At 46.0% G+C, this 26,486-nt stretch overlaps 1 protein-coding gene across 8 annotated transcripts in view; it reads left to right on the forward strand.

The window, feature by feature from the left end:
- jak1 (Janus kinase 1) overlaps positions 1-26,486 on the forward strand; it is a 145,334-nt gene that overhangs the window by 36,685 nt on the left and 82,163 nt on the right. For all 8 annotated transcript variants that reach the window (XM_070887025.1, XM_070887023.1, XM_070887021.1 and 5 more), the window contains 2 exons: positions 8,924-9,116; positions 11,249-11,372. In XM_070887025.1, coding sequence (XP_070743126.1) covers positions 8,924-9,116; positions 11,249-11,372 — 317 coding nt within the window. The remainder of the gene's footprint in view (positions 1-8,923; positions 9,117-11,248; positions 11,373-26,486) is intronic.

Below are 26,486 nucleotides of genomic sequence, written 5' to 3' on the forward strand. Positions count from 1 at the left end.
AGAGAGGAGAGGGAGGGGGGGGAAAGAGGAGAGGGAGGGGGGGAGAGAGGAGAGGGAGGGGGGGGAAGAGAGGAGAGGGAGGGGGGGGAGAGAGGAGAGGGAGGGGGGGGAGAGAGGAGAGGGGGGGGGGGAGAGAGGAGAGGGAGGGAGAGAGAGAGTGGGGGGGGAGCCGGAGCTCGGGGGGTGGGGTGCGGGCGGGAGTGGGGGGGAGAGAGAGTTGCGGGAGAGAGCTGGACCGGGAGCTGGAGGAGGGTGGGGGGGTGGGAGAGAGCCGATCTGGGAGTGGGAGCTGGGGGTGGGGTAGAGAGAGAGAGCCGGGGGGCGGGAGAGAGCCGGAGGGAGCAGGAGCTGAACTGGGTGGGGGGTGGGAGCAGGAGCTGAATAGGAGGGAGGTCCAATCCGATCTTCGCCGCCCCAGTGAGCCCATTCGGCCAGGGCTAGGGGCGGCTTGCTTCAGCCCCTCCCACACAGCTTCGGGCACCTGGAGCTACTGCACATGCGCGCACACTGTAGTGCGCATGTGCAGAGGTCCCGGCACTGTTTTCAGCGCCGGGACCTGGCTCCGCCCCCCACAGCTTGTGCTGCGCTGCGCCGAGGGCCTGGATCTACCTGACGGAGGGGAGAATACCGAGGTAAGTTTTAGGCGTGGTTTTGAGCGTGGAAATCAGGCGGGGTTGCGCCGTTCTAGACGCGGCCCGAAACTTGACCCCATAGAGTATAAGTAGTGAGTCTTGTACTTTTCCTGTATTAAACGAGCATTAACGATACTGTCATTTGTCTAGTGTGTCATTTGATATTTAACTCCGGAACCATTGCAGGCAACTACAAGTCACATGACTAGCGAAATTGCCGCTTGCGCAACACAAACCAATCAAATTGCTCAAAATATTTGATTTTATCTAACTTAATACAATTTCTGATGAAACTAACATGCAAGAGCATAGCAAAAATATTTGAACTTGCCTATAAAGTGCGCTACTTCTGTCGGAAATGCTTGTATTACGTTTTGTGTTTTGAAGCTTAGGCTGAATCTCTGTCAAAGGCCTTGGCCATGAGTTTGTGGTCCACCCCAAACTACCACATACTATTGCAGGTCTGTTGCACCCTGTTCCAGGATCATGTTGACCTATCCCAACCATGACACTTTCTTTGTCCATTAGGTCTACCTTCCTTGACCAATGTTTTCACCCAAATTATCAAAGCTATTTTTCTGCAACTCTCACCTGTTCACAGCCCTCCAGCACCAGTTACCAGCTTATAGACCATTTTCAATGCTAAATGCACATGCATTGTATTTGCTAACTGTATGCAGTTCTAACATCATATTAGTGCATTTAGCACTGAAACTGGCTTTAAACTGGCCCACAGTCCCCTGAAAATGGGTTGGGAAATGCAGGGAAAAGCCTGGAATGGATTGGTGAGGGGAAACCGGTTACAGCAGTCGTTCCTAGCCGCCCCCCCACCACCATATGTCAGACACTTTAACAACCGCCACCCCCATACTGCCAGACCAGGGGCATCACTGAATGCTGGCAGACCCTGGAGCCACCCTTCCCAGAATCACCAACCCTGGGAACCACGATAGCTAGTTAGCTATCGGACCCTTCACCCCTGAGTTTGGAGGTATGTTTCAGTAGCATGTTTAAAAGCTATTTGCTCTGGTAAAATTTTGATAATTGTATCTTAGCCTGTCTTGTTCCAATTTTGCATTTTGGCTAAAGCCAACCGAGAAACAGAGGAGCAGAAGACCAGTAACCCTCATTGGATAGACAGCAGTGAACTACCCGCTTGCGTTAATATTGGGACCTTGTGCCAGATGCAGTTCACATTGAAGTTTGGTGCAACAGGCCTGACTGTTGGTTGATGGGGAGTTAGAGACTGTGGGGCCGAAATTGCCCCTTTCGATAAGGCCTCTGACCACTAGATAGCAGCGGCCACATGGCGGCATGGAATGACCGGTGACTGTCAGTGGAGGGGCCGCCGTTTTAGAAATTGCCCTTCCTCAGGAGCGGAGCGGTATCCGGGACCACTCCGCCCGAATTTCCCGCCACGACGTGCACGCGCCGACCCCTTATTGGCTGGCGGGGACCCCCTCACAAAATTGCCCCTTACTCGAAATTGCTAAGAAAGTTTAGTACATTTGGAATAAGATGTCCACTCCAATTTCATATATAGCCGTCCTTTTTTTTTAAATGTAAAAATGACTGTCTGGACAGCAGTTAATACTCAAACACATTAAGATACTTCATTGCAGAGGTCTTGATTTTTGTTAGGAAAAAGTTTGATCTTCATAGTGACACAACGGCCGTTGATTTTATTTTTGTGGGACAACTTTTGCTGTCGGTACACTCTCTGTGAAATGGCGGCACGGCCACCATTAAAGGGGAGGGTGCACAGCCGTGGCCACCATGTTACTTTTATTTTGTCGGTCGACTGCCAGGTAGGCCCAACAATTATGCCTCCGGGTTCGGCCGGGCCACCAACAGGCAGTCTGGTACCCTCTCTGGTACCCTCCCTGGTTGCCCAGTGGGCGCCACTGAAGTGGCTGCAAAGCTTACAGCGGCCCTTTAACTGAAGGGGAGAGACGTGACATGTCAGCGCGGTGCTGATGACTGATCGGGGCGGTAGACCCGCTGCAAGGCCACGTTCGCACCCGACCGGAACACCGTACCACGGAGGGAAAAAAAACTAGAGCTGAATTTCTCCAGTAACTCCGCTCCATGGATTGGGGTGGAAAAAAACTTTAAAAAAAACGATAGGTGCGCCCCGTTTTCGGGCGGAGGGCAATTTTTACCTCCGTAAATCTAGACTGAGGCATTGCTGCTGTTCACTTATCCATTTACTGTTTCAATAAAAGTGTTTGGCAGTTTACAGTCCAAGCCACAATCTAGTGGCATATTTATTCTACTGTCTTTCAAAGTCCACACAAAGGCATGTGATATAGCCAGTAAGCCAAAATACACTGATCAGGGCTTTCAGTTGACTTGCTACAAAATGCTTATATATTGTTCACATAAGGGTGAATTACTTAGATGTTGGGCATGTAAAGATGCAGTCAATTTCATAAGGTGTAAGGGCTCGGTCTGGATTTCTCCGAGACACTGAAGGTGAGGAGAAAAGCAGAAATGCAACTGAACCCACCCCCCCCCCGCCCCCCTCCCAAATGTGTCACTGTCTGAGCCATATCCATTCCAGTATTGCAAAGTCCTTGAACTTCCACCAATTCGGTCAGACCCAAGCTGTGCCCTTCCTCAATTATGCCAGATCCCAGAATCCTTCTCTTTAGTGCTGCCATGATCCCAGTTCCACCCTGCCACCCAGTAAGTCAAACTCCACATTACATTCCCTTCTGCTCTCAAAACCTGGTACTTCTTGCTTGCCATCTTGCTGCAGATTCTTGCTTTTAGAAAAAATGAGTTCAGGAATGGAACATGTATACTAATCAAAATGATCAAAAAGCGCTTTGGGACGTTCGGTGGTTGTGAAAGGTGCCATATAAATGCAAATCTTTCTTTTCTAACATAGAAAATAGAAAAAATTGGAGAATTTGATCCACAAAACGCTGCTTAAAAATCTCAAAATGCCTTGAAAAATCTAATAAATCTAATAAAAATAAATAAAAATCTAATTTGACTTGTCAGTCATGGTAATTCATTGTGTGTTCCATGGAATAATAATGTTATAAAACAGCCTTTTATTTGACGACTCACCGTGAGTAACACCGCAGCAGATTCATCAGTATAAAATAAAGTTTTTTCCATATAACTTGCATCACATTTTAAATATATTCGAAGCCCAAAAAATCTGGCATGTTTTCCCAATTGGCTCAAATTTTCCGACAACTTAACACTTAACGTGGCATCAATCTGAATTTGATTTTGAAAGAGAGGCATGAGGGATTGAAGAGGATCAGCTACTCAAAAAGATGAGATGGTATCAGAGGAGTAAAGCGAGAGACCAGGGTGAGATTTAGTGATAATGGCACATTGTTGCTTTGATGGTTTGGGTGGAGCTGGTGGAAAGTGTAGCCAGGTAGGATTGTTTCTCTAAGGGGAAAGAGTTGCTGACTAGAAACTATGGCCTTGATATTAACCTCCCCACGACAGGCAAGAGAGGGTCGGGTTAACAGTGCTAAAATTTATAGATCACATGGAAGAACTTCAACAGTTGTACATCCCTGTCAGAAGTAAAAATAAAACAGGGAAGGTGGCTCAACCGTGGCTAACAAGGGAAATTAAGGATAGTGTTAGATCCAAGGAAGAGGCATATAAATTGGCCAGAAAAAGTAGCAAACCTGAGGACAAGGAGAAATTTAGAATTCAACAGAGGAGGACAAAGGAGGGGGAAAATAGAGTACGAGAGGAAGCTTGCCTGGAACATAAAAACTGACTGCAAAAGTTTCGATAGATATGTGAAGAGACAAAGATTAGTGAAAACAAACGTGGGTCCCTTGCAGTCGGACTCCGGTGAATTAATAATGGGGAACAAAGAAATGGCAGACCAATTGAACAAAAACTTTGGTTCTGTCTTCACGAAGGAAGACACAAATAACCTTCCGGATGTACTAGGGGACCGAGGGCCTAGTGAGAAGGAGGAACTGAAGGATATCCTTATTAGGTGGGAAATTGTGTTGGGGAAATTGATGGGATTGAAGGCCGATAAATCCCCGGGGCCTGATTGTTTGCATCCCAGAGTACTTAAGGAGGTGGCTCAAGAAATAGTGGATGCATTAGTGATCATTTTCCAACAGTCTATCGACTCTGGATCAGTTCCTATGGACTGGAGGGTAGCTAATGTAACACCACTTTTTAGAAAAGGAGGCAGAGAGAAAACGGGTAATTATAGACCGGTTAGCCTGACATCAGTAGTGGGGAAAATGTTGAAATCTATTAGTAAGGATGGAAAGCAGTGACAGGATCGGTCCAAGTCAGCATGGATTTATGAAGGGGAAATCATGCTTGACCAATCTTCTAGAATTTTTTGAGGATGTAACTAGTAGAGTGGACAAGGGAGAACCAGTGGATGTGGTGTATTTGGACTTTCAAAAGGCCTTTGACAAGGTCCCACATAAGAGACTGGTGTACAAGATCAAGGCACATGGTATTGGGGGTAACGTACTAGCGTGAATAGAGAATTGGTTGGCAGGCAGGAAGCAGAGAGTCGGGATAAACGGGTCCTTTTCGGAATGGGAGGCAGTGACTAGTGGAGTATCACAGGGCTCAGTGCTAGGACCCCAGCTCTTCACAATATACATTAATGATTTGGATGAAGGAATTGAGTGCAGATGACACTAAACTGGGTGGCGGTGTGAGCTGTGAGGAGGATGCTAAGAGGCTGAAGGGTGATTTGGATAGGTTAGGTGAGTGGGCAAATGCATGGCAGATGCAGTATAATGTGGATAAATGTGAGGTTATCCACTTTGGTGGCAAAAACACGAAGGCAGAATATTATCTGAATGTCGGCAGATTAGGGAAAGGGGAGGTGCAACGAGACCTGGGTGTCATGGTTCATCAGTCATCGAAAGTTGGCATGCAGGTACAGCAGACGGTGAAGAAGGCAAATGGAATGTTGGCCTTCATAGCTAGGGGATTTGAGTATAGGAGCAGGGAGGTCTTACTGCAATTGTACAGGGCCTTGATGAGGCCTCACCTGGAATATTGTGTTCAGTTTTGGTCTCCTAATCTGAGGAAGGACGTTCTTGCTATTGAGGGAGTGCAGCGAAGCTTCACCAGACTGATTCCAGGGATGGCTGGATGGACATATGAGGAGAGACTGGATCAACTGGGCCTTTATACACTGGCGTTTAGAAGGATGAGAGGGGATCTCATAGAAACGTATAAGATCCTGACGGGATGGGACAGGTTAGATGCGGGATGAATGTTCCCGATGTTGGGGAAGTCCAGAACCAGGGGACATAGTCTTAGGATAAGGGGTAGGCCATTTAGGACTGAGATGAGGAGAAACTTCTTCACTCAGAGAGTTGTTAACCTGTGGAATTCCCTGCCGCAGAGGCCAGTTCATTGGATATATTGAAGGGGGAGTTAGATGTGGCCTTTGTGGCTAAAGGGATCAAGGGGTATGGAGAGAAAGCAGGAAAGGGGTACTGAGGTGAATGATCATATTGAATGGTGATGCAGGCTCGAATGACCTACTCCTGCACCTATTTTCTATTTTTCTATGGCGCCCACAACCTGCCGCATACATGCCTGCTGCTATTTTTACAGCAGCTGGTAGCATGCCGTCGACACTTCATTAACAAAATTTAAGTTACTGGGGAACTCCAGCTCGGGAAACCCTGCAGTGAAAGAGAGATGGGAGTTGCTAGCTCAAGAAGGTAAGTGCCTTTTACAGCACTCCTTGTGGGCCAGGAAGAGCAGGAGTGCTCTGCCCGGCCCCTTGAGGAAGCCTTCTGCCTCCTCTCTGCCGATCACGGTCTCTCTCTTCCCCCTGCTGCGATCGATGACCTCCACCCCACCACCCCTCACAGGTCCCGATCTCTCGCGCCCTCCCTCCCGATTGCCGCACTTTTTTTTTTTTACCCCCACCTAGCCACAATCTCGTCCCCCTCTCCCTCGCTCCTGACTGCTGGGGTCCGTCCCCAAGGGTTCCTGGCTGTGACCACCTGCCATTGGTTATCCTGCCCAGCAACCAGTCAGCCTGCCAATTTGGCTCGTTGGCGGGCGAGAAACGGAAGAAAAAAAATTATAATGAGGTCCTGTCGTTAAATTTGATAGGATGTCTGCCTTGCCGGGTTTTCCAGCGCTCCCCTGCACTCTCCCTGTCTCCTCCATAAATATCGGGACCCATGCTTCTGCCAGTGCAACAATGTCAATAGAATCATAACCTTGAAGTCAAAAATGACATGGCCTTGTTTGTGAGTTAATGAATATTCTAGTGATTGTTGATCTGCCGGTGGGAGGTGGTGGTGGAAGGGAAGGGGAAGGGGGCTGAAACTAGAAGAGGTGAGCAGGATGGGCAGAAGATTGGAGAGATTAACCCATGAGAAATGCACAAGGCCTTGTGGAGAGGAAGAAAATTTGGATTAAAGCTGGGACATCAAAAATGTTTTCCCAGCGGAGGCATTTTCCACAACAGTTTAGAATATTGACAGAAAAAGTATGTACAAACTTAATGTTGAGAAATGTGTACATTGGCATGAGCCTTTATTCGTGCAGTTCTATTTTTTTGGGGGGAAAAAGATTCCAGCAAAGAGAACAAAGGCCATGCTGATGTCTTGAAACTATGACTCTTAATTGCCTACAGAGTTTTCCAGAAATGTGTGACCAGTATGCATCACTGGTGTGTGGTTTTCCTCACCACCACCCCTCTCAACCTACCCACTGCCTGATTTGTCACGCTGCTTGAACGACATCCAGTACTGGACGAGCAGAAATTTCCTCCAATTAATTATTGGGAAGACCAAAGCCATTGTCTTGGGTCCTCGCCACAAAGTCTGTACCCTAGCCTCTTGCGCATCCCCAGTTTTCTTCCCTCCACCATTGGCGGCCATGTCTTCAGCTGCTGAGGTACTAAGCTCTGGAATTCCCCTCCTAAATCTCTCTGCTTCTCCAGCTCTCTTTCCTCCTTTAAAATGTTCCTTAAAACCTACCACTTTGACCAAGCTTTTGGTCACCTGTCCTCATATCTCCTTATGTGGTTCAGTGCCAGATAGTGTTGAATTATTACTCTTGTTAAGCACTTTTATTATACTACAGTAAAGGCACTATATAACTGCAATTGTTGTTGTTGTAAACATATATTCTGTTCAACAAGGCAAATTGCCTCTGAAAATGGAAAAATAGCAGATCCCATCAGTGCCCCAAGTTTTTTTAGTGGTTGTATGTGTGTGTGTTGCATTCTTTGAGATACGGCTGTGTTATCTAGGTGGCACAGCGTTATAACCTTCATCATAGAGTGAGAAGATACAGGGTCCAATTCCTCACTCATTTGGAATTCAAAATCCTGTCCTCATTCCTGAGGGGAGTTTGAGGGAATTTTCGTTCTCATATCTCTCTTCCTAAGCATACAGGAAGAGAGAAGCTAGAGGGAGAATTCATTGCCATAATGCCCTCATGCACTTCCTCAAAGTAAGGAATGTTAATGCAAGATATTGGAACAATTTGCCGTTTCAGCGAACTTCAGCATCAATCAATCAATCTAAAGTCAATAGCATGGGTGAGATGGATAGGAAAGATGCCTTTACTCAGTCAATTTGCACACCTTATCTGATCCGAGAAAAATACCATTATCATGAGGGTGGGCACAAAGCATGGCCCCAGAACACAACCAATACTAATTGTTGCTGTCTACCATGGACCACCCAGGCATCATTTTGCTGTCCAATTTTCCCTTCCTGGCCTCTTTCAGCTCTATCTGACATGCTGCAACCATTGATCGGCATTATCCTCTTCACAGCTGAAATTAAAAACTGAGCAAAGCAGGACTTTAACCTGTGTCCATTCCCACTCCAGCGTGACATGTTCAATTTCCCACAATTGTCATCCTTATGGCTTCTCTGAGTGAGATTGTCATATTAGGGTCAGATTTGTATGACCCTACTGACATCTACTAGGAGCTGGGTTGAGACGGCCAAACATATCTCACGTCAGACCTTTAGAACCAACACAGAGAGCAGACTTGCATCCCATGAATCTGGCCTCAATTGGAACTTAGGGAGTAATTTTAACCTAACTCATCGGTTGAAAAACCCATGGATCAGGTGGAATGTTGGTTTTACATCCCACCCAATATTTTTCTCCACTGAATTAAACCAGCATTACACCTAATCCCATCAATTAAAATTGCCCCCATAGTTAGAGGTGAAAGGACAGCGTGCTAAACCTTGCACCACCATTTTTGCTGCAATCCACTTTTTTTGTGTGTTGAGCGAAATAATGTTTTAAAAATGTGAATCTTTCTGCAGAACCTAAATGTAAGTGGGACCCGTGCCATGGCCTTTTGCCTGAAAAAAAGAAAATCAAATATGTTGCAAATGCTCTCGACAACTCCGGAGAAAGGCATGGAAGTGTTCATGTACGTGTCGAATTCATTCATAAAATGCCATGAGGGCGAGCATATTGCTGAAGAATTGTGCATTGAAGCTGCCAAGAAATGTGGTAAGAATGTTGAAGTATTTTTCTTGTGGATATTTGTTTGGGTAAGCTTTTTTTCCATGAACATATGAACATATGAGCATGTGAAAACTACAGAAGGGAAATGACCTGCCGGTCCATCTGGCCTGTTCCATACAGCCATGATGCTTTATGCATCACAATACATTCGCAGCCCACCCACTGCAGCCATGTGATCACCTGGCAGTGGGAAAACAACCCAGATTAAAAACCCAGGATAACTAGGGAGGGAAAAAACTGTAAAATTGTACTTGGTTGCTTTCCTTTCCAATAGAAAGGGGCATCTACAGGCATTTTCTGTCCTCCTTTCTCTGCTTAGTTTGAGTATTTATTGGAATCATTTGGGCTGTTGTGTAACATTAGTTGGTGCTCCAATGTTTCTAAATTGTCGTGCAGTATTATGGTGACAGCACGTTCCTACAACCAAGTACAATTTTGACAGTTGCAGACGGAAGAAAGATGTGGCTACTTCTGCTGAACAAGTTACCACCCGCCCCCACCAACTGTACCTCCATTCTCTAATCCCCGCTGCTGAGGACATTATTGGGAGGATAGACACACCAACGTCAGTGTTCTCGAACAGGCCAACATCCCCAGCATCGAAGCACTGACCACACTCGACCAGCCCCGTTGGGCCACATTGTTCGCATGCCTGACACAAGACTCCAAAAGCAAGCGCTCTATTTGGAACCCCTACACGACAAGCGAGCCCCAGGTGGGCGGAGGAAGCATTTCAAGGACACCCTCAAAGCCGTCTCGATAAAGTGCAACATCCCCACCGGTACCTGGGAATCCCTGGCCCAAGACCACCCTAGGTGGAGGAAGAGCGTCCGGGAAGGCGCTGAGCACCTCGAGTCTCGTCGCCGAGAGCATGCAGAAAACAAGTGCAGGCAACGGAAGGTGCATGCGGCAAACCAGATTCCCCACCCACCCTTACCTTCAACGACTGCCTGTCCCACCTGTGACAGAGACTGTAATTCCTGTACTGGACTGTACAGTCACCTGAGAACTCATTTTTGGAGTGGAAATAATTCTTCCTCGATTTCGAGGGACTGCCTATGATGATGACAGGTGCAGTAACTTTGGATTTTTCTGACCACTCACCATTTTTAATATTTTATAGTTAGACATTGCTTCACTTTTCACTGGGTTTCAATTGAATATTCCTTTGGTATCTATGGATTTGATGTCAAAAGGTTTACAAAGCATGAGCAGAGTTTGAGCTCTAATACTTTGGGCCATGCTACAAGAAGGCACAAGTCTATGCCCACAACCTTCTACATGCTGAGTTACCAATTGCAACTGTACCACCATTAAATGGTGCTAACTGGAAGCTTGCTGCTTACCTTAGAGTGGGAGAGTAAAGTGGCGAGACAGCTATTTCCCCACTTTTCTCCTTCTCCATAGGCGACTGCTTTCACATACTGAAGCGGCATTGGTGGAGATCTACTTTTTTTTTTAATTGAGAAACCGAGGGGAAAGAGCCCTGGTTTAGTCCAGGCCACTACAAAAGTTTAAAATTGTAGGGGAAACACGAGAAGGTCGTCAAAAGTTAAGAGTGGCAATGACCATAGTAGCATTTTTTTAAACTTAATTATTGGGATAAGAGTGTTGCTGGCAAGGCCAACATTTATTGCCTGTTCCAAATTGTCCTTGAGAAGGTGTTGGTGAGCCGCCTTCTACAACCACTGCAGCCCGTACAGTGAAGCTATGTCCACAATGCTGCTAGGGAGGATGTTCCAGGATGTTGACCCAGCCACAATGAAAGAACAACAATATATGGCCAAGTCAGGATGATGTGTGACATTGAGGTTGTGGTGTTCCCATGCACTTGCAGCCTTTGCCCTTCTAGATGGTGGTGGTCGCGGATTTAGGAGGTGCTGCCAAAGAAGCCTTGATAAGAGACCAAAAAAATTATGACCGAGTTTGGAAGAGTTGGTGAATGGTCTGTGGAAGGAGAAGGCTTAATGGGCTGAATGGCCTTTTATTATTCCATGCTTTCTTGTGTTCGTGGGAAATTCCAAATTACATTATTTTAATGTTGCTATTAACAATTCATTACTCGCCTAATTTCATTTCATACTTAAAGTAAAAGTTTTGAATCTTTCTTTTGTCAGGTATTTCTCCATTATGCCAGAATCTCTTTACTCTATATGACCCAAATAAAAAACTTTGGTTTTCACCCAATCACATCTTCAAAGTTGATGAGCAAACAGCCCTGATGTTACATTATCGGATGAGGTAGGATCTAAATATTAATTTCTTGTGATGCTGTAACACATGTAAAATATTAGAGGATATTTACTCCATTAAATTCCCAAATGGGGAAGTGTTTATTTCTCTTAATTTTCCTCCTTTCTGACTCTCTCAAGTGGCCATTTTTCACATGCAAACCTAGACACTGAGTGTTGGCTGTCAGTTCAGTCACAAGAAGCTTTCAAGGCTAAACTGGGCCTCTGCAATGTACACACATACACTGTACTCCAGCAGAAATCATTGGCGAGTGATTAGAAGTGAGATATATCTGTTTTCTTTTCCCTTCCTGAACCAAGGGGAGAGAGATGTTAAAGATTGATAAATTGTAACTGGATTGTCTTTGACATGGAAGCCTGTCAGCCAGCCATGTGCAGTGTTTGGAGCTCGGGATGAACATGAGAGGAAAGTTTAGGGAAGCAATGACCACAGTAGTATTGATAAAAGAGCAGCAAAAATAGTTAAGACAGAGTTTGGAGGAGATAGCGTATAACTGACCATCCATGTTGGACCTCTTTGTTGTGCTCTCCCCTCTGCTAGCTCCCTCAGCTGTCTGTCCATTGTTACTCTTTCATTCAGGCCTTGTCACCATCTAACTTTGGCCTTCAATGTGGTCTTTTCCCAGTTGGGACCCATTCCACTCACAGGAAAGAATGATTCACAAAGTGAGTGAACAGGCATTGAAAATCCTAGCTAAAAGATGCTTTAAAGCTTTCAATAAAAATATCACAACAGTTTTTAGTCCATTGCCGTATTATTGTCTTCCTAATTCCCCCCCCCCCCCCTCTTTCAGAACCCTCATCATCTACTACTGAACAAGGGCAGGGTGGGTGTCCGAATTGGTTTCCCAGCGGCACTTGAGGGCAGCCTGGGGGATTGACTGACCTGCTATTTTTCCTAATAAAACTGAAAGCAAAATACTGCAGATGCTGGAAATCTGAAATAAAAACCGAAAATGCCAGAAGCAATCAGCAGGACAGCCAGTACCTGAAGAGAGGAAGGTAGAGTTAGCTTTTCAGGTCTTATAATCCATCATCAGAACCTTGAACAAAGGGTCATAAGACCAGAAACGTTAACCCGACCTTCCTCTCTTCACAGATGCTGCCTGACCTGCTGAGCGTCTGCTTATTTCCCATTTGCTTATGGGGTGGTGCCTGGCCACAACTAAACTGAGGTGAACCATTGAGCAGAGAACAGTCCTCTCCAATCTAGTGCCCCAGTCCCCTCTGGTAGGAGCCTGACTATCTATGCCTTCAGTGTCTCTGTCATGAGAATATCTGCTGCAGGTCTCCCTGGAGCTGCTGTTAAATCTGTAGTGGACTGCAGAGTTGTGAATCTGCTCTTCAGTGCCATGCATGTTGCTAGTGGACTTCTCCATGTGGCACTGCCTGCACCAACTCTTGATGTTCTGCAAACATCATTCTTTTAGATGCAGGACCCATGAGACCCAGATCCCCACTGGCACCTGGGCTGCACAACCTGATCTTCTGGCCAGCAACATTTTCTTCTTGTGCTGACAGCAGCTGCTTCTGCTCACTTGTGCTTTGTGTCGCACTCTCCCGGGGTGGATGCCTGTGTGGTCCTTTGGGTAGATTAAGTGAGTGTTAGCATTTTGTGATGTGCTGGGGCCTGTGTTTTTTTTCCTCTAGCACATGCAGAGGTGAAGAAAAGGATAGGTTACAATGTGTCCTGATGAGCAAAGTTCACATGTAAGATTTCAGGTGATGTAGAGATATGAAGGTTTCATGATATGGTTTGCTAACACTTGTTGGGGTACAATAGGATGAGAAGAAATATAGGCAGAAGTTCACTTTCAACTCATACCTGGTACATATGCTTCTACTTTCCCATCTCTGACTCCCTCTGTGCCCTCCCTCCTCAGGAGCACATCTTCTTCACAGGAGGTAATAGGCCAGAGGTTTGGGGGAGGCCATTTTCTGTTGCAAGTCTCTAGAGTGTTTGCAGGCTACTTTCTTGAGGGGGGCACATTACTACGTTTTATTTCTCAGAATGTTTTAGTTAATAGCAGCTTGGGAGCAGACATGTTGCCTAAACTCCTCCAATTATAACATTATGAAGTTCAACTTGATTAACATCATGGAGTGCTGACAAAGTGCAGTTATCTCCATTCAACACTGTGTAGAGGAGCTTCATAAAGTCAGAAGGGGAATGTTCCACTTGGTAAATTCTCCTTTAGGAAACCATTGGAAAGTTGAAGTTTCGGGCAAATGTTTTGGTCAATTTTCTGCTGGTTTGTTTGGTCTTCACCGTTGTTGAAGTGGGCAGAAAATTGTTTCATTTACCAGAAAACCAAATCTAGGCTAATTATTAGTGACGTGAATCAAGTCTAGCTACTATGCCTTCAGTATTCCTATGTGTGTGGATGTTTAAGCCAAATGTCTAAACACTATGCTGCAGGTAAGGGAAAACATTTATTCTCTGAAATTTCTCAGGCAGAATACAAGGCATTGTGCAATGGTATTCTCTATTACAGCCCATCACAAGGATACTCCTCGGGCTGGAGCAAGAAGTCCTGCACCCTGGCGGATATCCTTACTGTCACATTTAACTTCCAATTACTCTTTTCTAGCTGTTTTGCTGATACTACTGTGATTATTGTTCTTGACATGTCTGTCTTCCTCTTGCTGTGTGTTTGGGAGAGAACAAAATTCAAAGCAACAATAACCATAGTAATATCGAAAAATAGAGCAAAACACCAAAGGCTGTAATGGGTGGGAGAGCGAGCTTGGAGTCTAGGGGTGAGAGATACTCACCTGTCACACAACAATTTTATTTAGCTAACAACAGGATACAAATCATTATTTGACAACGTGAACAGCAACTAGAATTGTACGATAGTAAACTTGTAAGATGGATACAGAAAATGCTGCAAATAATCAGGTCAGGCAGAATCTCTCTCCACAGATGCTGCCTGACTTGCTGAGTATTTCCAGCATTTTCTGTTTTTATTTCAGATTTCCAGCATCCGCAGTATTTTGCTTTTGTTCAAAGATGGATACATCAGAATTGTTTTTTTCACCAAGACTCTTGTATTATATATTTACTAAAGAGTTTGGAAGAAATCCCCAGTGGAGCTCCCTCACAGGGGTCACCTTCAGGATTGAGTGGCATATCAGTCACAGTGTTACTGGATGATGCAAAAATATTTCCATCAAGGTGGCCATGAGTGGATTCCATAGAGTAATTGCTGGAATCGCTACAGAAGAGAAGTTGTTTCTTACAGCAACTGGGGTTTACAACTGGTTCTACAATGTCCTCTACAGTCATAGCATACTGACACTCACTGTTTAGGACCACACTTGAAGAATAGCTACTTTCATGAATATTTGACGGTGATAGGCACCCATTAAACAATGGCCTAATATTTCACAGCTTCAGGAGAGGAAAGAGAAAACTACAAAACAACAACAAAAATTAAGTTCGTAACACAGATGCAACTTGATTAGAAATTATAAAAACAACTAAACATTTTGCATTACATTTCAAGATATCACACTTTGTTACAGAAGCAAAACCATCTTAAAAAAAATTGTCTTTTTAAAAAAAAAAGACAGTCAAAAAGGTGGACAAAACAGACACCGGCAACTACAGATCCATTAGTCTTTCTATTGGAGTAGGAGGGCGACGGCAGCGAAGAGGGACATCACCAAGATACAGGTCGGTGATTGGAGCGTGGGCAGGTACAGCAGGAGCGGTGAGGTAGGGGCGAAGGAGCGGTGAGAAATTGCAGAGGGACGTGATCGGGGTCCAGTTGAGTCGCGAGTTCGGGGCCAGGGGCCCAGGGGCAGCACGGGCCAGCCCACACCGTGATATGTGTGCGCACTAGGTCTGTGCGGCAGAGCAGGTCTCCAGTCATCTTGGTTAACCCTTGCTACTGGACCAAGACCTAGCTCTGTCAAGCCCGTGTGGTGGCTGGAGTGCAACGGTCACCACACGTTAAAAAAATCCAAGCACAAGCATCTTCCACCCTTCAAGATTTAGTTCGGGACCTGGAATATTAGGTCCTTCATTGAAACACTTGTGAACTTTTTGACGTGGGAGCAAGTTATCCTCGTTTCGAGGGACTGCCTATGATGATGAGTCTTCAATTCTATGTAATATAGATGCAATTACAGTATCAGGAGTAACTTTAAGGAATACCTGTAGGAAAATGTGGACTTGTTGGAGGAGGTATTTTGGGTTGGGAGGGGGCATGGCAGGAGAGTACTGGGTGGGCTACCCCAGAGTGCAGTGTTAAATCCATTATTGTTTTTAATTCATATCAATAACTAGGATTCAGAAACTCAATGCAAGGTGATGATACCAAGCTGGAAGGGGCAGTGGATTCAGGAAAGGCAACTCAGAAGTTACAGAATGTGTTGGATATAATATGTAAGTGGACTAAAATTGACAGGTTAAACTTATGATAGATAAATGTAAAGTACTGTACCCAGGAAGGAAAAATGGGCAACTTACGTATTCCATGAATGGTGTTGGGAGTAGCTAAGGATGAAATGAGAGAGAACTAGGAGTTTTATTAGACTTGATGTTCAACCAGTGTAGAGCAGCAATCAACAAAGTCAGTAGAACATTGAAGTAGCCAGCTAAAACAGTAGCATGTAAGTCACACGAAGTGGCGATGTAAACTGCTCTGGTCAAACTGCACTTTGAGTACTGTGCCTAGTTCTGGTCACCGAAAAACAAGGGAGACCAGTGCTGGACACAAAAGCAAAATACTGTGAATGCTGGAATCTGAAATAAAAACAGAAAATGCTAGAAATCTCAGCGGGTGAGGCAGCATCTGTGGAGAGAGAAACCGAGTTAACATTTCAGGTCGATGACCCTTCGTCAGAACTGGAGAGTGTTCGAAATGAACAGATTCTTAAGGAGCACTGAAAGGGAGAGGGGAGAAAAGGGAAGGTCTGTGATAGGGTGGAAGACAGGAGAGATTTGAGAGACAAAAGGGATGATGGGCCAACTTGAGATGGTAATAGCAGAAGTTAGAAAAAGATTATACTTGATAGGGTGTGAATGACGGAATAATTACCAACTGCCATAGGAAACAAAAAAAAAATACAGGGGAGGGGGCTTAGAAAAAAAGAGGAGGAAAGGGAGCAAAGTACGGGCAGAAGTTATGGTTTGAAATTGTTGAACTTGATGTTGAGTCCAGAAGGCTGTAACGAGCTTGCGTTGAGCTTCACTGGAACAGTGTAGGAGGCCGAGGACGGAGAGGTCAGAGTGGGAGTGGAGCGGGGAATTAAAATGACAGATGACCAGAAGCTCAGGGTCACACTTACAGATTGAGCGGAGGTGTTCCACAAAGTGTTCACCCAATCTGTGTGTGGTCTCCCCAATGTAGAGGAGACCACATCGTGAGCAGCAAGTGCTGGAGGCAATGCCGAGAAGAGCTGTAAGACTGATCTTTGATGTCAAGAGTCTGAGTTGTGAGGAAAGACTGGAGATATTTGGGCCCCTATTTTCCACTTGCTGGATTTTTGGCGGCCACACATGCCGACGACACAAAACTAAGTGGGATTGCGAGTTGTGAAGAGGATGCAAAGATGCTGCAAGGCAATTTAGATAGGTTGAGTGAGTGGGCAAACACATGGCAGATGCAGTATAACTTGGATAAATGTGTAGTTATCCATTTTGGTAGGAAAAACATAAGGACAAGGTATTATTTAAATGGTGATGGCTTGGGAAGTGTCTCAATTTGTGCCATCAACTCCTCTATTTTGTTACAAATGCTACATGCATTTCGACAAAATGCCTTTTAAGTTTGTCTTTTTACCCTTTTTTCCTGCTTGCTTCCTTTCTCCTTCAAACTCACTTTATTTCTTTATTTTTGCTTTCTAATTCCAGCTTTACTCCCCTCCCTACTGAATCTATTTTTAGGTTCCCATCCCCCTGCCAAGCTAGTTTAAACCCTCCCCAACAGCACTAGCAAACCCCCCTGCGAGGATATTGGTCCCGGCTCTGTTGAGGTGCAACCCGTCCGGCTTGTGCAGGTCCCACCTCCCCCAGAAGTGGTCCCAATGCCTCAGGAAACTAAAGCCCTCCCACCTGCACCATCTCTCCAACCACGTATTCATCTACTCTATCCTTCTATTTCTGTACTCACTAGCTCGTGGCACTGGGAGTAATCCAGGGATTACTACCTTTTGAGGTCCTGCTTTTTAATCTCTCTCCTAGCTCCCTAAACTCTGCCTCCAGGACCTTATCCCTCTTCTTGCCTATTGTAAAGTCCTGTCCCCTCAGTACAGATTCACACGAGGCATGTAGTGAAGTCAAGGTCACTCTGGATCTGCACCTTTATTTCACCACTCTGGAATGCTGCACTTGCCTGAGACCTGTCCTTATATACCTGTCTCTTGCAAGTGTACCTCTGGTGGTAAGGTATGCTGGTGGTTACAGGTCATATCTTATTACAGTCATGTATAGCATGTTAGGATACAGTTGTATATAATAATGTAAGATACATGACACCTATGTCATTGGTACCGATGTGGACCACGACCTCTGGCTGTTCACCCTCCCCCCCCAGAATTCCCTGCAGCCGCTCAGTGACATCCTTGACCCTGACACCAGGGAGGCAACATACCATCCTGGAGTCACGTCTGCGGCCGCAGATACGCCTGTCTGCTCCCCTGACTTTGAATCCCCTACCCCTATAGCCCATTCTTCTTCCTCCCCCCTCCCACCCCCCCCGTGCAGCTAAGCCACCCATGGTGCCGTGGACTTGGCTCTGGCTGCACTCCCCAGAGCCACCATCACCCCCACTGGTACTCAGAACAGAGTACTGCTTGGAGAGCAAGATGGACTCACTGGACTCTTGCACTACCTGCCTAGTCCTCCTCTTCTGTCTGGAGGTCACCCACTCCCTCTCTGCCTGCACACTCTTAAGCTGTGGGATGACCACCTCCTGAAATGTGTTATCCACGTTGCTCTCAGTCTCGCGGATGCATCACAGTGACTCCAGCCGCTGTTCAAGCTCCAAAACACGGAGTTCGAGTTGGTGCAGCTGGAGATACCTCCCGCACGCGTGGCCACACTGGCTGCGTAAAGCACCCGGGACTTCCCACATGCCACAGGATGTGCAATCCACGGGACTGAGCTGCCCTGCCATCCCTCTAGTTACACTCGCAACTATCGAGTAGAACTAAACTCTAAACCTTAGCACAACACACCCAACCGCTACTTAGCAAACAGCCAATTTAATTAACTGGCTCTCCTTAGATAATAAAGATCACATATATTCACTGGCAGATCCTACATACAACAATGCCAAAGGTTTCCTACTGAAAAGAAAAGAAAAATACTCACCATTCCACCAGCCAATCACTGACCCGTTTGGCTGTGACGTCGCACTTCTATTTTGATTTTTTTTTTAACTTTTTGTCCCTGCAACAGCTGGCTCCTCCCGACTGCTGCTGACCTTTTTATGTTGTCTTACTACAGTTATACAGGGCCTTGGTGAGACTGCACCTGGAGTATTGTGTGCAGTTTTGGTCTCCTTACCTAAGAAAGGATATACTTGCCATAGTGGGAGTACAGCGAAGGTTCACCAGACTGATTCCTGGGATGGCAGGACTGCCGTATGAGGAGAGATTGGGTCGACTAGGCCTGTATTCACTAGAGTTTAGAAGAATGAGAGGGGATCTCATTGAAATGTATAAAATTCTGACTGGGTTGGGTAGACTGGATGCGGGGAGGATGTTTCCTCTGGCTGGGAAGTCTAGAACAAGGGGTCACAGTCTCAGGATACGGAGTAGGAAATTTAGGACCGAGATGAGGAGAAATGTTTTCGCTCAGAGGGTGGTGAACCTGTGGAATTCTCTACCACAGAAGGCTGTGGAGGCTAAGTCACTGAATATATTTAAGAGGGAGATAGATAGATTTCTAAAAACAAAAGGCATCAAGGGGTATGGGGAAAAAGCGGGGATATGGTGTTGAGATAGAGGATCAGCCATGATCATATTGAATGGTGGTGCAGTCTCAAAGGGCCGAATGGCCTACTACTGCTATTTTCTATGTTTCTATGTTAACATACGATTTTTTTTAATGTATGTTTGCGGCAGAAAAAAAAATCGGGACTTTCGCCAAAGAAGTATTTGAATTTGGCGCCGGGCTCTCTGAAGTTAGTCTGGGGGACGGAGCTTCAAGTCTGCACTAAAAATTGTCTGGGCATGCGCGAAAAGCTGAAGTTGCCAGGGCAACCAGAGACGCTGAAGCCCGCTCCCCCGAAAGGACTGCTGCCCCACCGCTGCCGAAAGGGCCACAAAGGACGCTAACCCCCCCCACCAGCTGGACCTGCTGAAATCCCAGGCCGAAAGGACTGCTCCACCCCTGGTTGGACCCGCTGCAATCCCGGGCTGAATGTCCCTCCCGCTCCCGAACCTCAACTCGCGGGAGGATTGGGGGTGGGGCATTCAGCCCGGTCAGCAGCTGGTCCAGCGGGGGGGGGGAAGCAGACCTTTCGGCCCGGGAACTGAGTCCATGATCAGATCAGTCATGATCTTATTAAATGGTGGAGCATCCTCGAGGGGTCAAGTGGCCTACTCCTGCTCCTATTTCTCATGTTCTTGTGTTCTCTTGCTCCAAAAAGAGTTCTGTGTGGGGGAAAAAAAAGGTATTTTATTGTGTATTCTTATTGCCTTGCTTCTGTCCTCATGTGTGCTGCGCCGATCCCTTAAGTTAACGTACGTTTTTTTTTTTGCGGGGATTTTGGGCAGTTTGTGCCTCACTGAAAAAAATCGATTAAGTTCACAAAAATGGCGCCCAATCCCGTTTTGACTTGTGTCCAGCAACATTTTTTAAACTGGTGCGCACATGGTCGGCGCCTGCGTCCAAATGGTGGCTAAAAAACGGTGCACAATTGTGGCAAAAATAGAGCCCTTAATCCTTTTGGCCTGGTAAGGAGTTGTCTGAGAGACAATCTTTTTGAGCTATATAAGATAGTTATGGGTATAGCAAAGGTAATTCTATTGCTTTAATTAAGTTACAGTAATTAGACCTCGTGGCCTTTAAATGCTGTACCTTGGGAGTAGAGTAATAGATTGTATGTTACCTGGTATAATAATGTTCTTATGAAACAGTGCATTCTTTGTCTTATTGTGAGCAATGTCATGAGAGAGCTACTAGCTTTAATTATAAAAATGAGAATTCATATTGTAAACCTCTAAAATCTGAATACTGAGTAGTTTCAAACTGCTATTAAGAGGCCTATTATTTCCTGCACGTGTTTTCAGAGCGTGGTTCCATTATTATCTTTTTATACTTGCTGTTTTATCTATTCACTAAATAGTGTCTGGAAACATAAGGTTCATGACAGCAGAGCTTTAACATTTTTGCAACATTTTCTATAAAAACATCATCATTCCATCTGGGATTCCCCTGATACTCAGTGTATAACTTCAGTGTGCACAGTGGAACCGAGCCACACAGACCAAGCAGATCTTGGGTTTGATCCCGAATCCGCGCTGGGTTATTAGAGCTCAGCCACTATCTAAACTAGCATGTGAAGAATGTCCACTCAAATACCAGAGGGCTGCTGGCACCCGCTGACACCCCGCCCCCCCCCCCCCCCCCATATCCTAGAGTTCAGGAAAAGAGAGAAGAAAGGGTAAAAGTATGAGGGAGAATATCGGGGTGAATTTTAACCCCCCCCCCCACCAAAATGGGTGGGTTTGGGTCGGGTCAGATGTTTAAAAATTTTAAATCTGAAAACCGACCCCAACCTGCCCACTTCTGGATTTAACGGAGGTAGAACAAGAGATGGGCAGTCAACCTGCTCCCAGGAGGCAGGTTCGCAATTTAAATATTTTAAGGAAGTATAACAGTGGCTGCCGGGTTTCCCAGGCCTCGGGGAAACCCGGCAGCTGAAGGGAGGCGAGGACAGCTGAAGGGGCGAAGGTATGTGCCTTTATAGCACTGCTCGTGAGCCAGGAGGAGCAGGAGTGCTACCCCGCCCTCCAAGCTAACCGCCCCAGGCTCAGGGATCAGATCTCCCTCAGGATCGGACCCCCGCTCCTCAGGTTAGTGGATCGGACCTACCTGCTCCTGCCGCCTGCTCTGGAGTCCTCCCTGCCCGACTGGAAGCCAAGCCTGTCAATCAGTTAAAACTCCACAGCATGTAGGGAAACACGGGTTTCCTGTCTGAAACTCTGCCCTCCCTCCTCCTACCCCACAAATTTACCCCCACCTCCGTTCATATCCAGGCTATCACCTTGGTAGGAACTGTGTCTGTCTGTCAAATATTTGCATAGCCTCTGTTAATTTCCTGAGGAAAAGCAGCTGGTATCTCTGCATTCGTCTGATACTGCCATTCTACAAACAGCAAACTGAGTCAGACAAAAAGAAACTGGTTGTTCCAAACAACATCACACAACACTCCTGCCTACAGTACAAAAGAGGAACCGTTGCAGTTAGTGTTCTCAGCATAAGTTTATGGTTAGGGGTTTGGATATGTTATGGCACAGGACAAACAACAAGAGCTATAAGTCGTGACGTGCAGTGGCTTCAGAATAGGTTGGGTTCAATATTCATCTTAGAATTTGAGTAATATACATGTATTTTGCATCAATTTTTTTACTTTAATTTTTCAGTATATAAAAATTCAGATACTGGTAATCTGTATTTGTAATTTCATGAAGAGTATATTTTCACTGCTCTCTCCCATTTGCATCCGGCACCACATGTGCATAAGGGTGAGCAACCTGCTCCCAGACCTCCGCCAATATTTTTTGAAAGTGATAGCTAGGAGAGGCATGAGATGATCCTGGGCACGACCCTGCCACACAAGGAGGCTCCTGCCCTTCTTGCTGCCTCTCCATAGTGGCCCTGGGTGAGATCAGCAGAACATGGTGGGGTTAGCGGGAAGGGTGCTGGATGTTGAGTTACACACTTCCTGTTGCAGTGCCTCAGTCCTCCTCTGGCACTCGTCACTGCTTCCATCAACAGTTTAAAGCTTCATAGGTCTGTTTATTCTGTTTGAGTCAGGGGGCTATTATTGACACACAACAGTTGGTTTATTTTGAAAGTACAAACAGAAAAAGTTGGAAATGTAAAGCAGCTTGGTCAGTGGTTGTAAAGAGAAAAGACAAGTTATGACATGTTAAGTGTGCTCTTTTCATCAGAACATGGAGGGTACACACCCCAAAAGCTAATGTTTCTCTTTACAGATGTTGACTGTCCTGCTGTGTATCCAGCTTTTTCTGTTTTTCCTTTTTTAATTTGCTGTTTTGTTTTGTTTGACTGATTTGGAATAGATATTTATAGACACGGGCAGTGTACAGTGGTTTAGGTATAAATGGACTGCGTAAACACCAATTTGACGCAAACATTTGAGGCTGAGCCTGCTTATCAGGAAAACCCAGACTTGAGATATTTATTATTGTGTCAGCCTTGTACAGGCTTCTTGTTAAGTTATGTAACTGTTGACGCTCCTTCCAATGTCTGGCTATGTATGATTAAATTTTATAATATTTAATAACTTTTCTTGATGGTTCTGTGTGGCATTGATGATACAGATAAGGAAAATGGCAAGTTCAATTACCAGTTTTGACTAAGTTAGCCGATCTTAGCCAGAGTAGCTGTAGGGAGGCTACGATTGGTGTAGATTTTTCTAGACTCGTTTTTCTGGTTTCCTCATTGTTAACCATGGACCCCTGATGAAAAGTGCATGTGTCTGGTGAGGACAGGATTAGGCCCAGTTATTGTGCACCCCATGGTCAAATAGCTTTCCAGCACTCACTGTGTAGAACGGCTACTTATGGGACATAATGAAGAATGGTCAGCACTCTTGTCCAATATGAGTCAGCTGTTCATAGTAGTTGAAAATGATGTCTTTTGAGTAACTGTTTCCTTTCCAAATCTCAAATAATGATGAAATTAATGTACGTTAAAGAAAAGCATCTCGGCTCCCCTGATACCTCAGTTGGTAAACACACTGTTCATTGTGTAATTGAGCCTGTTGCTATAGGTATATAAAAAGAAAAAGAGTGACTAGAGTAAATGTTGGTCTCTTGGAGGACGAGACCGGGGAATTAGTAATGGGAAACATGGAGATGGCAGAAACTCTGAACAAATATTTTGTATCAGTCTTTACAGTAGAGGACACTAATAATATTCCAACAGTCAAGGGGCTGTAGGGGGGAGAAACTAAGGAGATGGTACTCAGTAAGATAATGTGACTAAAGGCAGATAAACCCCCTGGACCTGATGGCTTGCATCCTAGGGTCTTAAGAGAAGTAGCAGCAGGCATTGTGGATGAATTGGTTGTAATTTACCAAAATTCCACCAGACTGGAAAACTGCAAATATAATAGCCCTATTTAAAAAAGGGGGTAGACAAAAAGCTGGAAACTATAGACCAGTTAGCCTAACATCTTTGGTTGGGAAGATGTTGGAGTCCATTATTAAAGAAGCAGTAGCAGGACATTTGGAAAAGCAAAATTTGGTCAGGCAGAGTCAGCATGGATTTATGAAGGGGAAGTCGAGGAGGCGGGAGCTCGGAGCAGCGCGAGTCCGGGGTCGGCGAGAGGCCGATAAAGGCCAGCGGGAGTCGGGCAGTTCGAGCAGTCAGTCGAGGAGGCGGGAGCTCGGAGCAGCGCGAGTCCGGGGTCGGCGAGAGGCCTATAAAGGCCAGCGGGAGTCGGGCAGTTCGAGCAGTCAGTCGAGGAGGCGGGAGCTCGGAGCAGCGCGAGTCCGGGGTCGGCGAGAGGCCTATAAAGGCCAGCGGGAGTCGGGCAGTTCGAGCAGTCAGTCGAGGAGGCGGGAGCTCGGAGCAGCGCGAGTCCGGGGTCGGCGAGAGGCGTGCCGGTGCAGCTACAGGGAGAAGGCAAAAAAAACAAAGGTGACGTCACAGCCTAGGGGGTAAGTGATTGGCTGGTGATTGGTGAGTAGTTTTTCTTTTTCTTCTTATATTGGTCAGTAACTTTTAACATTGTTATTACCAGTTTAAGTGTATCTAAGGGTTAAGACATGGCAGGAGAGCTCGGTCGGGTGTTATGCTCCTCCTGTACCATGTGGGAACTCGGGGACGCTTCCGGTGTCCCTGACGACTACGTGTGCGGGAAGTGTATCCGCCTCCAGCTCCTGACGGTCCGCGTTACGGAATTGGAGCTGAGGGTGGATTTACTCTGGAGCATCCACGATGCTGAGAATGACGTGAGCATCACGTGTAGTGAGTTGGTCTTACCGCAGGGAAAGGGTCCACAGCCAGATAGGGAATGGAAGACCAGCAGGAAGAGTAGAGCAAGGAAGGTAGTGCAGGGGTCCCCTGCGGTCATCCCCCTGCAAAACAGATACACCGCTTTGGGTACTGTTGAGGGGAATGACTCATCAGGGGAGGGCAGCAGCAGCCAAGTTCATGGCACCGTGGCTGGCTCTGCTGCACAGGAGGGCAAGAAAAAGAGTGGGAGAGCGATAGTGATAGGGGATTCAATTGTGAGGGGAATAGATAGGCGTTTCTGCGGCCGCAACCGAGACTCCAGGATGGTATGTTGCCTCCCTGGTGCAAGGGTCAAGGATGTCTCGGAGCGGGTGCAGGACATTCTGAAATGGGAGGGAGAACAGCCAGTTGTCGTGGTGCACATTGGTACCAACGACATAGGCAAAAAAAGGGATGAGGTCCTACGAAACGAATTTAAGGAGCTAGGAGCTAAATTAAAAAGTAGGACCTCAAAAGTAGTAATCTCGGGATTGCTACCAGTGCCACGTGATAGTCAGAGTAGGAATCGCAGGATAGCGCAGATGAATACGTGGCTTGAGCAGTGGTGCAGCAGGGAGGGATTCAAATTCCTGGGGCATTGGGACCGGTTCTGGGGGAGGTGGGACCAGTACAAACCGGACGGTCTGCACCTGGGCAGGACCGGAACCAATGTCCTAGGGGGAGTGTTTGCTAGTGCTGTTGGGGAGGATTTAAACTAATATGGCAGGGGGATGGGAACCAATGCAGGGAGACAGAGGGAAACAAAAAGGAGACAAAAGCAAAAGACAGAAAGGAGATGAGGAAAAGTGGAGGGCAGAGAAACCCAAGGCAAAGAACAAAAAGGGCCACTGTACAGCAAAATTCTAAAAGGACAAAGGGTGTTAATAAAACAAGCCTGAAGGCTTTGTGTCTTAATGCAAGGAGTATCCGCAATAAGGTGGATGAATTAATTGTGCAAATAGATGTTAACAAATATGATGTGATTGGGATTACGGAGACGTGGCTCCAGGATGATCAGGGCTGGGAACTCAACATTCAGGGGTATTCAACATTCAGGAAGGATAGAATAAAAGGAAAAGGAGGTGGGGTAGCATTGCTGGTTAAAGAGGAGATTAATGCAATAGTTAGGAAAGACATTAGCTTGGATGATGTGGAATCTATATGGGTAGAGCTGCAGAACACCAAAGGGCAAAAAACGTTAGTAGGAGTTGTGTACAGACCTCCAAACAGTAATAGGGATGTTGGGGAGGGCATCAAACAGGAAATTAGGGGTGCATGCAATAAAGGTGTAGCAGTTATAATGGGTGACTTTAATATGCACATAGATTGGGCTAGCCAAACTGGAAGCAATACGGTGGAGGAGGATTTCCTGGAGTGCATAAGGGATGGTTTTCTAGACCAATATGTTGAGGAACCAACTAGGGGGGAGGCCATCTTAGACTGGGTGTTGTGTAATGAGAGAGGATTAATTAGCAATCTCATTGTGCGAGGCCCCTTGGGGAAGAGTGACCATAATATGGTGGAATTCTGCATTAGGATGGAGAATGAAACAGTAATTTCAGAGACCATGGTCCAGAACTTAAAGAAGGGTAACTTTGAAGGTATGAGGCGTGAATTGGCTAGGATAGATTGGCGAATGATACTGAAGGGGTTGACTGTGGATGGGCAATGGCAGACATTTAGAGACCGCATGGATGAAGTACAACAATTGTACATTCCTGTCTGGCGTAAAAATAAAAAGGGGAAGGTGGCTCAACCGTGGCTATCGAGGGAAATCAGGGATAGTATTAAAGCCAAGGAAGTGGCATACAAATTGGCCAGAAATAGCAGCGAACCTGGGGACTGGGAGAAATTTAGAACTCAGCAGAGGAGGACAAAGGGTTTGATTAGGAC

The sequence above is a fragment of the Pristiophorus japonicus genome, chromosome 8, assembly GCF_044704955.1.
Source record: "Pristiophorus japonicus isolate sPriJap1 chromosome 8, sPriJap1.hap1, whole genome shotgun sequence".
NCBI lineage: Eukaryota > Metazoa > Chordata > Chondrichthyes > Pristiophoridae > Pristiophorus > Pristiophorus japonicus.